Source organism: Chlamydotis macqueenii, chromosome 3 (assembly GCF_036417535.1).
Source record: "Chlamydotis macqueenii isolate bChlMac1 chromosome 3, bChlMac1.mat, whole genome shotgun sequence".
NCBI classification, from domain to species: domain Eukaryota; kingdom Metazoa; phylum Chordata; class Aves; order Otidiformes; family Otididae; genus Chlamydotis; species Chlamydotis macqueenii.
Window position 1 is genome coordinate 79,925,821 of NC_141558.1, and position 13,233 is coordinate 79,939,053.

A 13,233-nucleotide genomic window follows, 5' to 3' on the forward strand; every position below is an offset into this window, starting at 1 on the left:
TCTAAAATAGTTCTTCAAAAACAGAGAAAACAAGGGATTACCTACTATTTGGTTATTTGCAAAATTTGATGGCATTTTCCTTTCCCTTTAGCACACGTATTTTCAGCTGCTGAGTAAGAGCTGGAAAAAGCCAGACCCAGGGCAATAGAGAGGCAATTCTAATATACACATCTACAACTCTGATGTCTATAGCAACACATGAACTCAATCTCACAGTTGAGCTCCCTTTAAGAAAGCTGTACCTGAGTGACAAGTCTCTGTTGTTGTTCCTTTCACAAGTGCTTGGAAGAGTATTTTCACTGGTTAATGAGCCATGGGGTAACATTTTAGTTACTTTATCCATACTTGCCTTAGCAACAAGCAGAAATTTTGTTATCTTTTACGTTAACTGTAAAATAGTTTGGTTTCTAAAAAAAAAAAAAATACAAAAACCAAAAGGATAGAAATTCTCTGAGCAAAACTTATCCTCATGAAAATCTGTCAAATTTGCAAAGCAGGCTTTACTAGAAGATTCTTGTAGGCAGTGCTTAATATATGGTATACAGGGAAGACAGACAATAACCTACCATCCTATTATGATGCTTTCTCTCTTTTTTTTTTTTTCTTTTCCTTTTTTTTAAATAGGATTTCACAGCCTACAGCATGAGATTTAGTGCCATGGAAGCATAGGCTACTGGGGATAAAATGTTTTATCTGTTGTTTGAGTCTTACTGTCCTTACAAATTTCTTTTTCAGTGACTTAATCTCTCCCATCCTGAAATGCCAACATTGACTGAAACCTGAGATCACAGCACAAGCAGCTATTTTGTTTCCTATAGAACAGTAATAAGGCTTGGATATAACTTAACTGGAAAAAATAAACATCAGAATATTTTTAGTAAAAGACTGAAGAAATTGAAATTTTAGGCTCCTTTATCAACTGTTTTCCTTATTTACATGGAAGGTGACTTCTGCAAAGTCCTGGGAGAGACAGGTCTCTACAGAGGGCAGTGAATCCATGCTTATTCAGAGCCTGGGTGGCCAAGAGTGAATATTTGATGTTCATAGACAGAGGAGGATCTATCAAATCAGAGGTTGCTTTTTGTGAAGACTTGTATCAAACTTACAGTTGAAGGCTGTGATGTTACAAGGGAAAGAGAATGAATAAAAGGGTTTATTGGCTTCTCTCCCTTTCACCCACACAGCAAAGGAAATGTGTGTGTGTACATAGATATGTGTGGGCACTTAAAATAATATGCAGCTGAGCTATGACAGTGACCTGTTTCACCAAAAATTATACTTAAAACCCTCTCCCAAACCTCATTTGGTGTTTAAGAGGATTACCATTTCAAAAAGATTACAGTAAGGTAGCTGAATCAGTCGTCTGGTTTGAGTTCTACAAGTTGAATTCAAATAAATGTGTACCAATATCTTTATTTCACACCCAGGCCAGTTGAAGTGGTCTGAAACTTTCAAGACTTGCCTGTTTTATTATTCATGTAGTTATCTTTATTGCACAATAAGACAGTTTGACAAATGAAAGTCCAAAAACTGGTATAACTAATGTTACAATACTGGTACACTCTGCTGCAAATAGTGATACTGAATTATGGAATAAATCCACTTTGAATGCTTCAAGGAGATGAGCCCTTTGTCCCACTACCAGAAGTACAAATATTTAATAATATACCAGCATTTGGAAAAGTTCCACTGCCATCTGCTTATGTAAAATGAGCTGTTTATGACAGAAACAGGTTCTCGGTATGTTGTAATAATTAAATGATTTGCTTTTACTGTTTTGGACACCAGCAGCATCCTCCCAATACAGAATGTGGAGCATAGCCCACAAAGTATTTGTTCTGTCCTGTCTCTAACATTGTTTAAGTTGCGGAAGGGACGGAAGGAAAAGCTTAACTTTCTTCAACTGTTCATACACTCCTGCAAGACAACAAATGCAAAGCTACAACCATATGTTAAGATGATGTCATTAAGTCTGTTTATATTGATTTCTAGAGCACATAAGGCAACTAATTTAAAAAAACATTTTCTCCAGGAAATTTTATCTGAATAATGAACCCTATATGATCACAAAATTAAAGCAAGTGCAAAGAGATACAAGCAGGAGGTCCTTCCAAGAAGTGTCACAAGTCCCATGAGTTGTGGTTCATTTACTTTCTGTTTCTGGGTTGTGAGGCCATGTACAGTGCTACTAGACAGTAGATAGTCCCGCCTATTGTTAGAGCCATAGTGGTCCGATAGAGCAGCTTGTCTGGAACGCCTCGTTTCAGGTGTACTGGCAGTCCGTCTGCTTTCTGTGGGAAGAGTTTAAAAAGAAAACAAACAAACAAACAAAATGAATACCTGTACCAAGGCCACAAGGAACAAACTACCTCAGGTAAATTAAGAGACTTCCACGAGGGAAAACTCCTGACAAATAGGCTATCTACAATCCAGTGCATTATGTGTTTTTCATTTAGCAAGACAAGTGCAAAGGCAAGTTAATTTTATTAGCCAAAGCTGTTAAATGCGGGCAGAAAGCATATATCCTGAAATATTTCTCAAGAGGACCTGGATGGGAAAAGTGTAACTAACAAAATAATGTGAAAAGATATGTATAAAAGGTTATTCACCAAGTCAGACTGACACATTCCAAATGCAAGTGGCATGTAAGAGAGAAAAGGGTACATTATATAAAGCACATTCTTGATGTTTTAAAAAAAAGAAAAAAAAAAAAGAGCTTAACTGATTTTTTATGAAAAGTCCTGGTATGCTTAGAAATTGCATAGCTAACAAATTGGCTTTGAAAACTCCACTGTGCTGCTCCTATACTGCATCACAAACAGCTTCAGTAATATCCAAATTATTAGACATAAAACAGTAATGATCTGCTTAAGGCATACGCTTGGATTCCCAGACACAAAGTGCTTCCAATAGTCAAATAATACAAAAAGCATCTTCCAAAGACAGCAGAAGGACAGATGATGTTACTAGACTTTCCACTTTCTCTATTTCCTATACAAGGTATATATACCTGGTAGTATACTACAAGTATACAGGTTATACTGTACATAATGCTTTCTTAAGTAGACTTTACAAATTTTTGGTATTGTGGAATGACAAAAGTAGTTAGCCACATTAAAATAAGGTAATATATGTCCCAATCTCCAGTTTTAAGTTACTCTCAAAGTTGTCGTTACCTGAAAAAGTTTCTGTAGGTCTGGCACCTTGTTTTTACCCAAGAAAGAATCAGTTGCTGGTAAATCTGAAGCAAGTTTAGTTGTTGTCCCAAAAATCAGAGCTGGGGATTCAGTGGAAACTATTGGTTTGAGTCCCTGCATAAATAAAGATTAAAATATCAAGGTATATAACACTTGCAAATGTACCAATTGTCATGTTAGGCAGGCATACTGCCAGTCATTACAAGGATACATTACAAAGATTATTTATCTGGTATGAAGACCTATGACAATGAGATAAAGACACATTGTTGGCCCACTCATTTCTCAGCTACAACTCTGGGTCAGGGTCAGGGCTTAGCAAGAGGAATAGAAGCCTCCTTTCCGATTTCGTCATTACATGAATTTATAGCTATCATTAAGGTTTTCTGTGCTGGTACGTGGTCCAAATTGCTGTTTTTCACATGCAGTCAATACTATCTAGGGCTCTATCAGAGTAGTAAGATTAGAAGCAGGGAATCCCTGATTCTTGGGTCAAACAGAGTAAGGAGATCTCAATGAATTCTTCCTCCTGAATGCTGCAAGCAGTAGCCTTAAATAATTTAGATGTATAGTTTGAGGAGGGGGCAAAAAAAAAAGGGTTAGGACCACTCATTTCATACAAAAGTAGTAAGTGGTACTCAAGGACACTCCAGAAGCCCTGACATGGGGGTATTTTATGCAGGTGTAACTACTTCCCATAATCCACATGCTACTGCAAGTTTCCATCCCTCAACATACTCCCCATGAGCAGCATAACTTTCAGTTCAGACAGTTGTACTCTACATTTGCCATAATTAAAAACTACATAATCCAGTTCTATGGACAAGATTAAGTGCACAAAGTCACAGCCATCATGAGGTGGCCTCCTTGTCTTTATTATTAGTTAGATTTAACAGTTACACCCGTGCACATGGCAGTGATGTTTTACATGATGGCTCCTGAAACAGCTGTATTTTTTTCCCCTAATTTGTCACAGAAATTAAAAGCATTATACAAATAGGTTAATGCAAGAGGTTTTCATTACAAACAGAAGCAGCAATTTATCTCCATTGGTCAAGATAAGGCTGCACTGAAATTCTAGTTTCTGTTCAAAGGACTAATTGATGCATTTTGTATTTAAGAGAACTGCCTGAACAGTATTTGGAGCTGGAAGCAGACTGTTACTCTCTTTCTCTTCTGCCTGCCATAGACCAGACATGTTTTGTCCATATGTAAATTCTCTGAATTCTCTGCCACAACAGGCACCTTCAACAGAAAGATCCTGTTTCTCAACATCCCAAAACAGCCCATGGAATGGTCATCAGGGCTCCATCCTGAAGACATGGGTTCAGCTTTCCACTTTTCTAGTGCCTGAATGAGTATTAGAATCTCTTCGTTACTTTCTTGGTTATGTTTTGAAAGACAGCAGCCAAAACCGGATTGTCTGATGCATTCAATAACTAGTGCCTTCCTAATGAACAGGCTTGGGCAGAAGACAAGTATAGAATTATTGAAAACTAAGGAGTTCTGGTCACACCAGTAAGGAGGAAGCATCTAAAAAACTATTATTAGCCAGGGGAAATTACTGGCTATATATTCAAGGCTAAATGCCAGCTATGTCAAAATACTTGAAGAAAGCAATTTTGGACTAGTATTTTTGTCTATAAGAACACTAAGTACTTGATTAGATTTGTCTTTGAAAGGTTGGTGATTTGATATAAAGAACTATAGAACAGATGTTTATGCCAGATGTGTAGGTGACTTGTTCTCCAAAGCTTTTCTTGCCTTCTTGATTGTTAGTATCACAACAATGTGCGTCTTTCATCTTCCTTTTAGTTCCCACTTCTGAATCTCACTTTTGCCTTCCTGAGGCCTCAACTTTTTCAGCAGCAGTCTTTGAGATCGCTTCAATAGTTACTAGACCATTGCAAATCCTGCTTGTTGTGATCATGTCTATTTTATCTTGTGAGCTATCTGTACTGGATAAAATCTGTAAATACTGAGAAGTGGAGTAAGCTGCAAACTACTTCAGACAGTTCCATGATAAAGATACTTTGTTCATCATTCCTAAATTAATAGATGGGGGCTTAACAAATGGCAGGGGTTGCTAATCACATTTTTATTAGCACTAAAACTCCCACCTCTACAGGATACCACCTGGACGCAAGACACACTGTACAGACTACTATTAGAATACTGAAATCAGTCATGTTAACAACTGTAAGTTATCACATACTTTTTCAGGCTTTAGCAATATATTCCTGTTCAGACAGTTATAAGATCCCCTCCTGCTGGAGCAACAGGAGATTCAAACCTGACTCAAGTGACTAACTTCATCATGAAATCAAATTAAACCATTTCAGAAAACTCATATAATCATCAGTACACTGTTGTAAATGACTTCCAAAGCAGCATGGCACCAGTTAAGAATATCACATAGCAATTCAAATAAAAGTCATTGATACGGTTCATTTGATTCAGGAAAGATACATGCTGCAGAAGAGAGACAGTTCAGTTTGCCTAACATAGACACTGCATTAATCAGGGTCCCTCACCCCAACATAAAATTCCACTTGAATTCCATCCATGAATCTTGTGATCAGCTCCAATCAAGCTCAGCTAAACTCGTGTAAGTGCATGGCTGTTCCAACAGGGTATTTGTCTGTGTTTACTGAGAGAAAGCAGCAAGTGCTTTATCTTGCACTCAGCTACTTGCTAAGCTTAGCGTGGCTGAAGAGAAATCCTCAGTATTACACAAGAATTTCAGTACAGATAATTTTTTAAGCAACTCATTAAGACACCTTAAATGACCCTTAATTGTCACTTGTATTTAACATGACTAAAACTGCAGGTTTATTTAATAACATCAGTGTCTCACTATGCTGAAGACCGTGCTGAGGAATGAATGCCTCTACACATTTGACTTGTGCTTCATAAGAAAATGTTTCACATTGATAATTCCTCTTCTGATGTTAAGGTGTTAATCTTTTATTCCTAATCATGTTAACAGGAATTTGTTCCAATTCTTAGACAAAGTACAACAGATCTACTCGTGCAGAAGAGTCAACATCAGCTGATTTTATCAGCATGCTACAGCAAGTACTTTGTCAAATGCTGAAGTCATCAATAAAAGGTCAGGACATGTAGCTAATCCAAAATGCTAAAACAAAATCCTCTGCCTGCCCTCTACAAAGTGTGTTTTCCTGTCAGAGGTCTGAAGGTCTTAGGACCCAATCCATCTGTTGGCTGGCCAACACGCTCAAAGTTAAAACAAACTTAGACCTTCCTAGCATGAATTCCCAAGCTAGATTTACATTTTTCTTACTGCAAAAAACAGTTAAGGATTTGGAGCACAATTTAATGGAGACAGAAACATACTCAAGTTTTTAAATGTTTGGGGAATTGCTCAAAAAGAACAGAGAATGAGAAAGTAGAGAAAACTGAGGTAAGGACCAAAATGAAAAGGGGAAACAGAAAAGAAAGTTAAGCTGAGAATTATTATTTCAGAACATGCACTGAAATAACTTTTACAAACTTGCTGAACCTAGACACTTCTAACCTAAATAGCAGGTCCTTCATAGTAGAACGCACCTCACTGTATGAGGTTAAATCTTTTTTTTTTTTACCACTAACGCAGGGATGCTGTTAGGTACGATCACTTCAGGCTTTGTATTGGGATGACACACTTAAGTAGAAGTGATTTTGTGTACATTTTAAGTATCATCTACTGCATAAAAGGTTAATCATTATAGTTTCTCAACAAACTCCAAGCAATTCATCACAGCTAAAATCAAAAGATCTGTGATTTGTGGGGTTTTTAAATAGCTACAAGCAAAATAAGTTGTATCAAGTGAAGATACAGTAGTATGACTAAATTTCTACTAGGACCGTGGTCAGCCTTGAAGAACTAGGAAAAAGTTCACGTAGTCATCTTCACCTGATGGTACTTGAAACTGATCCCACTATTTGTACTTTAAACATAAGCCAACTCTTTGAATTAACAGTTTTTACTGTATTGGTAATGGTTATGGCAATCATTATCCTCCTAAATATGACTAGTAGTTTTGAACCTACTTGACTCCGCACTTGCACTAGCTGAGAAAGTTTCCATTTACTCAAACAAGCTAAATTGTTCATACTACTTTACATAACTTTGTTAGAAGCAAAACTAAGTCTTCTAAGAACTCTAAGACTGAGATGGAAAGAACAGTACAGGTTTCAAACCAAGGGATTTTTTTTTTAGTACAAGCTGTTAGTTATGTTACTGTCAGCAAAACAGTTTCTGAAGTACATTTTTACTGATATTTTGCAATCCGACAATAAGCTTAAACCTGCATCAGACCAATAGTCCGTTGGGAAGCATCAGAATGTAACAGTGCAGAATAGAGTTAATTATTATACTGCATATTTGACCGAGTAGAATTTGAATCACAGGATGTCTTCATTTTTCCATAAACATCAAGATAAACAGAAGCATAAAAAGCAAACCATTTTACATGCTAAGCTATGCTTTTAGTAAATACAGCAACAAAATCAATAGGAAAAAAATATATACTTCATTTTGGACTTAACATCTACTTATTCACATGGTTCCTTTCATATTTTAATCTCTATTTATTGCAAACAATTTTATCAGACGGATGCGTCTGAATGTGTCACCTAGGAGTAGAGTCAAACTAAAAATAAAACCCAACAAAACTATCAAAAAGTTGGCCTAAGAACATTGTAAAAAGGGACTGAAGGTAACTTTTTAAAATGTAGCTATTCTATTGCATAGCATGTTTGCATGCCACAGCTGAGGACTAAAGAGTGTGAATGGTGAGTCAGATATGAAAGATAGTTTCTTTCATCAATACCAAAAAACCTCACATTTACAAAAATCTTTGCAAGACTTATGTGAAATGCTCCTGCTTGGATACAATCTCATCTTCTCAACTATATCGTCTCAAAAATTAGGTTTTAACATTTCGGCAATGACACTGAAATGACCAATGATGACCTAAAAACAAATCACTATAAAGTTCTAGAAGAAAAGTATTTCTATTCCTTGGATATTATCTTTCCTGCCTGGCAGAGCACAGAATTGACATGTATCTAGACTTTTTTTTTTCCTACCTGCAATGATACCTGTATGTGAAGCTTGTTTTGCATAGACCCTTTACAAACCAATTTTGATATATGGCACTACAGCATTTTAATTTATAAAATTTCAAAAATTCAGAATTTATCATATCTTTCTGTATCTAGTGCAATGATATTCATACATACCTAATATTCATTAACAGAACAGAACGTGGGATAACAGAGAATTCTCTACCTTACTTCTGCCTTTTCAATCCCTAAAAAATAAACATGTACTTAAAATTAGATGGTTGTTGTAATGTAATGGAGCCTGCTGAACAGAAAGGTAGCAGTACCCCACAACCTGGGCTCCAGAAGCCAAGAGCGTTGTCTTCAGGACTTTACTGCAGGTGGTTATCAGAGCTTCCTGTATTTCTGTGTTGGGGCTTTTTTTCTTAGGATTCTAAAAAGGATATATTATTATTTGCAGAAGAAATAGTCACAATGGCCTAGAGACTAAGCCATAGTGTTTTAAGCCATACTCTTCCAGAAAGGAGGTATTTACTGCCCGGGCTTGAAGCCCTTTCCCCATCCCCCACAATCATAACCCTAGCCTTTGCTTTCCTCTACACAAATGAAGTGACAATTAATGTTTATTCTTTGACTATAACTTTGTGGTAGAGTGCCCTAAACACTGCAATAGTGGCAAGAGTGTTTTTTATCACAGGTGCCTGTTGGACATACTCTTAAGGAACAGACGTAATTTCCGACTAGAACATATTATTTATTCCCTGTGCCCTGCACCCTCGCCCCCCAGTAGCTACCCAGGAAGCCTTCCAAAGAACGATGAGGAAAGAGGATAAAAATCTTGGGACAGAAGTTGCCATATCAGAAAGTCACTGGTACTTCAATGTTTACTTAAGATCATAGGATAATTCAGGATGGAAGGGGCCTCCAGCGCTCTTTAGTCCAACTGAGGTGAGATCAGGTTGCTGTGGGTTTTGTCTGGTCTGGCCTTGAAAACCTCCAAGGATGGAGACTGCACAACCTCCCTGGGCATCCACTGACTGATTCTTCTCACCATGAAAACATCTTTCTTTAGATCCAGTTTGAACTTCTCTTGTTGTAGCTTATGCCTGTTGTCTTTTGCCCTCCCACCATCTGCCCTTGTGCAGAGCCTGGCTCCACTGCTTCTTGCAGGTGCTGGCTGGCCAGTCTTAGGGCTGCACCTGCCCCCTCTCCCCCTTACACCTTCTCCTCTCCAGGCAGAACAAACCCCATTCCCTCATCCCTTCCTCACAGGGCATGTGCTCTGGCCCCCCAACCATCTTGGTGACCTCTGCTGAGCTTGCTCCAGTTGCTCAAGAGAATATTCCCATACTGGGGTGCCCACAACTGGATGCAGTACCTAGATGTCATCCAATGAGTGCCAAGTAGAGGGAGATCGTCACTTCCCTTAATCTACTGGCTATACACATGGTGATACAGCCCAGGATGCTGTTGGCCTCCTTTACGGGTAGGACATACTGCTGACTCATTAACCACTGTGCTAAGCATAACCATCCAGTTCTCTTAACCTTTCTAATTGTCTATCCATGTAAACTATAACATCTTAACTTTCAAAAAATTCAAAATGAAAAGCTTTGTAGTTGGTCTGGGCCTCTTGAAACAATCTGAGATTTTACAGAAGCTTAACAGAATATGCTTGCTTGCAGAAGATGATGGGATTTTCCAAGTAAAATTTGCATAGTCAAGGAAATCCAGGAAAGTAGAACTGTAAAATAGGTTGCTAACAGGCTAAGGAAGAATGAAATAGAAAGTTATTTGCGTATCACAACAATACACATTAGTCTACAAGAATGTAGTGTATTTCAGCTATCTTTTATTAATTAATCAGAAAAAAGACAAACCAGAACTTTGATTGCACTTCTTTGTGTACACATGTATCTACTTTTTTTTCTCTCTTAAAAACCTCGCATCATATCAGACATGTTTGGTCTCTGGAGGCAGTTTTTTGGAAGCCTGACTTTTTAAAAATCATTCTTCCAATCCCTAACCTCCAGTTGTTTTCTTTTTTTTTTCTTTTTTATTACTAAACTGTAAGAACTGTGAGTTTTTCAAAGTTTACTCTGAAACTTGAACATAGTATAGCACTCATGCTGCATTTGATCTGTGACAGAATCACATTACAAATCTCCCTATAGTATTACTTAAAAATCTGTGTTGACATATATAAAAGCAAACAAGTTCTGTGGTGTTTTTTTTTCTCTTTTCTACCACTATGCAACACTTCAATGTCTTGAAACAGCTGATGTAACCAGGATCCATTCTCACCTCCTTCAGCTCCCCTCCACTCCCAGAGAATTAACCTTATATTTTAACTGTACACTATGGAAAGTGTAAGTCTATTTAATGCAACCTTTAACCTGTATAATAAGTCAGCATCATACAGAGAAAGGCTCTTCTTCATTTTGCTTTAAACAAACTTTTATAGATATGTGTCTTCTCTAGTAAGGGTTTTAATGCTTTCAGTAATTAGTTTTTCTGCATGCACAGACAAGGGAGGGACTAGTTGCAGTGCTTTTTGGATTTACCAGCTGCGATTTTAAAACACCACCAGCCGCCGTTCTCAGTGAAGAGCAGTCCTATGCGATGAAAGTGTTAATTTCTTGCTCAAACACCCAGTGCATCCCAAAACTGAACCACGAAACGCTCTGCAGAAGGAAGCGTCTCATCGTGCCCAAGGTCACACGACAGGTCAGGCGGGCCAGGTGCACCGTGGATGCGCACAGGGGGCGCGGAAAATCCCTCCCCAAGCGAAATAAACGCCACCAGGTCCCGAAGCCGCTGCGGGGGGAGGTGTGGGCCGGCAGGCGAGGCAATCACCAGAGCAGCAGCCAAGCGCCCTCCGCCCGGCAGCATGCACTCGCCCGGCGTGGAAACTCCAACCCCCGCCCCGACCGCCTCAGCCTCCACCGGCGGGGGGTCCCCCGGCGGCCAGAGCCGCTCGCCGCGGAGGGTGCGGCGGGCTCGGTTCCTCCAGCGGCTCTGGGCAGCTGGCGGCGCCGCCGCATGAGGAAGAGGACGGCGAAGGTCACGACCGCCGCGAGGGCGGGCACCCAAGGCGGCGGCCCCGTTACCTGGGGGTTGTAGGCGGCGGAGGCCGCTGCCCCGACCAGCCTCTGCGTGACGCCGTTGAACTTGTAATACATGGCGGGGGGACACCGGCGCGCGCGCTCCCCAACGGCCCACCGGCTGCGGCGCTTCACGAGGAAGGACCCCAGCCGGCTTTTTCCGCGACGCCGGAACGACGTGCGAGGGCCCCCCGGCTCGCTGACCGCCGCCACGAACGCCTGCAAGCGGTGAGGCAGCGGAGCCACCAAAGGAGCAGGGTGAAAAAAATATCTGGCGAAATGCAGGAGTCGCTACTAAGGATGTGAGAGCGCCTGTCTCCCTCGAATGCTTGCCGCGCTCAAAGTAAGGCTAGCGACAACTTTCAATCAGGCAACAGGCCGGGCCCCTCGCACGCCGAGCTGTAGTGCGCCTGCGCGCCACTGCCCGCCGAAGGGCAAGGGTAGCGGGCTGCAGGCTCGCGGCGGGTGGTGCAGAGGGGCGGGATTGCCTCCAGCCAATCAGCGCAGGAGAGAGGCGAGGCCCCGCCTTCAGGCCGAGGAAGAGGGCTGGGAGGGGCGGGGCCGAGGGGTGGAGGGTGGTGTGGCCTAGCGCTACGCAGTGGGGGCGGCTGGGCAGGGGGCTCCGCAGGGGTAAAAGAGGGTTCGTGTGGCGGTGGGTTTCCCCTCCGCGGTGGCCCAGCCCACCCTTCCCCTCCTGGGGGTCGGGGGGTCCAGCCCCTCCCTCAGGCCGCTGCCTTCCCACCGCTGCCTGTGCGCACTGGCCACCGCTGAGCTCGGGGTGTTTAGATTTGGGTGGTGGCTTGTCCTAGAGTGTTTGCTTTCTGACATAACTTAAGAGACAGCAGCAGGTTGGTTTTTTTTGGAACTTGATCTCTGTGTCTCTGCTTTGTCAAATGATTCCCTTCTCTTCCACCATCTTTTGAAAACACCTGAAATCTATAATCTGTTTCATAAAACAAGGTTTCCATTAAATGAAGTGAATTGGCGTAATGAGCTAGGGGAATGAGATACCATGCTGCTTCTGTTGTGACTTAATCTTCCCGAGAAGTCCGGTAGTACTAAGGCTGAAGGTACAACATGGTAGGGTTTTGCCATGCTTACAGCTTAAGGGCCTGTGGGTGTTGAGTGATCATTTGGCTTCTGTGCCTGCCTAGGGTTGTAGGTGGCTGCTAACCGAGATCTCGTTGGTAATCAAGAGTATTTTGCTGTTACCAGAGTCTGACAGTGCAAATTCATACTTTGAGTTCACCCTGTGATTTGCCTACTGTTGGTCAAGATTAAACATACTGAGGCCTTATTAAAAAAGGAATGTTTGTTGGTAATATTTAATCATTAGTGACCCACACTAATTACAGTATTGCCTGTTAGGAGTTGCTGATATGCTTGCTATAAAAATGTCTGTGGTCATGCACTAAGTGAAAAACTATTAAAATATACTTTGCTTATAAACTGGGGGAAGATTGATTTGTAGGAGCTGTTTTAGAAAGTAAAATACCCATATAAAAATATGTATCATATGACTTCTTTATCCACCCATGTAACGCCTTCTACTTAGTTTTTAGAATTTGAGTTTGGTAGCAGCAAAGTGGAGCCTTGAATCTTCTTTGATTTATCCGCTTCTGAACAGACGTCTCCTATACAGGATAACCACCGCTCAGTAGTGAGGAAAGCTGTTGTGAACCCTGTGCATCCATTTACTTGTGAGAGCAGGGCTATGATCCAGAAGCTAGGTCCTTGCTTTGCCAGTTCTTAATCTGTGCCTGTTGCCCTGGAAGCACATTTTCTTCTTGGTGAGACTTCAATTCCGCAAACTCTGTCTCTGCTGTCCTCTCATTGAGAGAGCCAGCTGGATGCTCCATACG

The 13,233-nt window shown here is 40.8% G+C and overlaps 1 protein-coding gene across 2 annotated transcripts; it reads right to left on the bottom strand.

The window, feature by feature from the left end:
- Positions 1 to 1,393: 1,393 nt before the first annotated feature.
- COX7A2L (cytochrome c oxidase subunit 7A2 like) lies at positions 1,394 to 11,780 on the bottom strand. Of its 2 annotated transcripts, XM_086745627.1 has the most exons (3): positions 11,378 to 11,779; positions 3,177 to 3,311; positions 1,394 to 2,291 (listed from the first exon to the last, which is right to left on the bottom strand). In XM_086745627.1, the coding sequence occupies exons 1-3, from the start codon at positions 11,447 to 11,449 to the stop codon at positions 2,148 to 2,150; spliced, it is 351 nt and encodes a 116-aa protein (XP_086601753.1). In that variant the 5' UTR covers positions 11,450 to 11,779; the 3' UTR covers positions 1,394 to 2,147. The 2 variants fall into 2 exon arrangements, 1 of the variants encoding a protein (XP_086601753.1); XR_015258266.1 differs by lacking the exon at positions 3,177 to 3,311 and having other exon boundaries at positions 2,133 to 2,291; positions 11,378 to 11,780.
- Between the last annotated feature and the right edge of the window lie 1,453 nt (positions 11,781 to 13,233).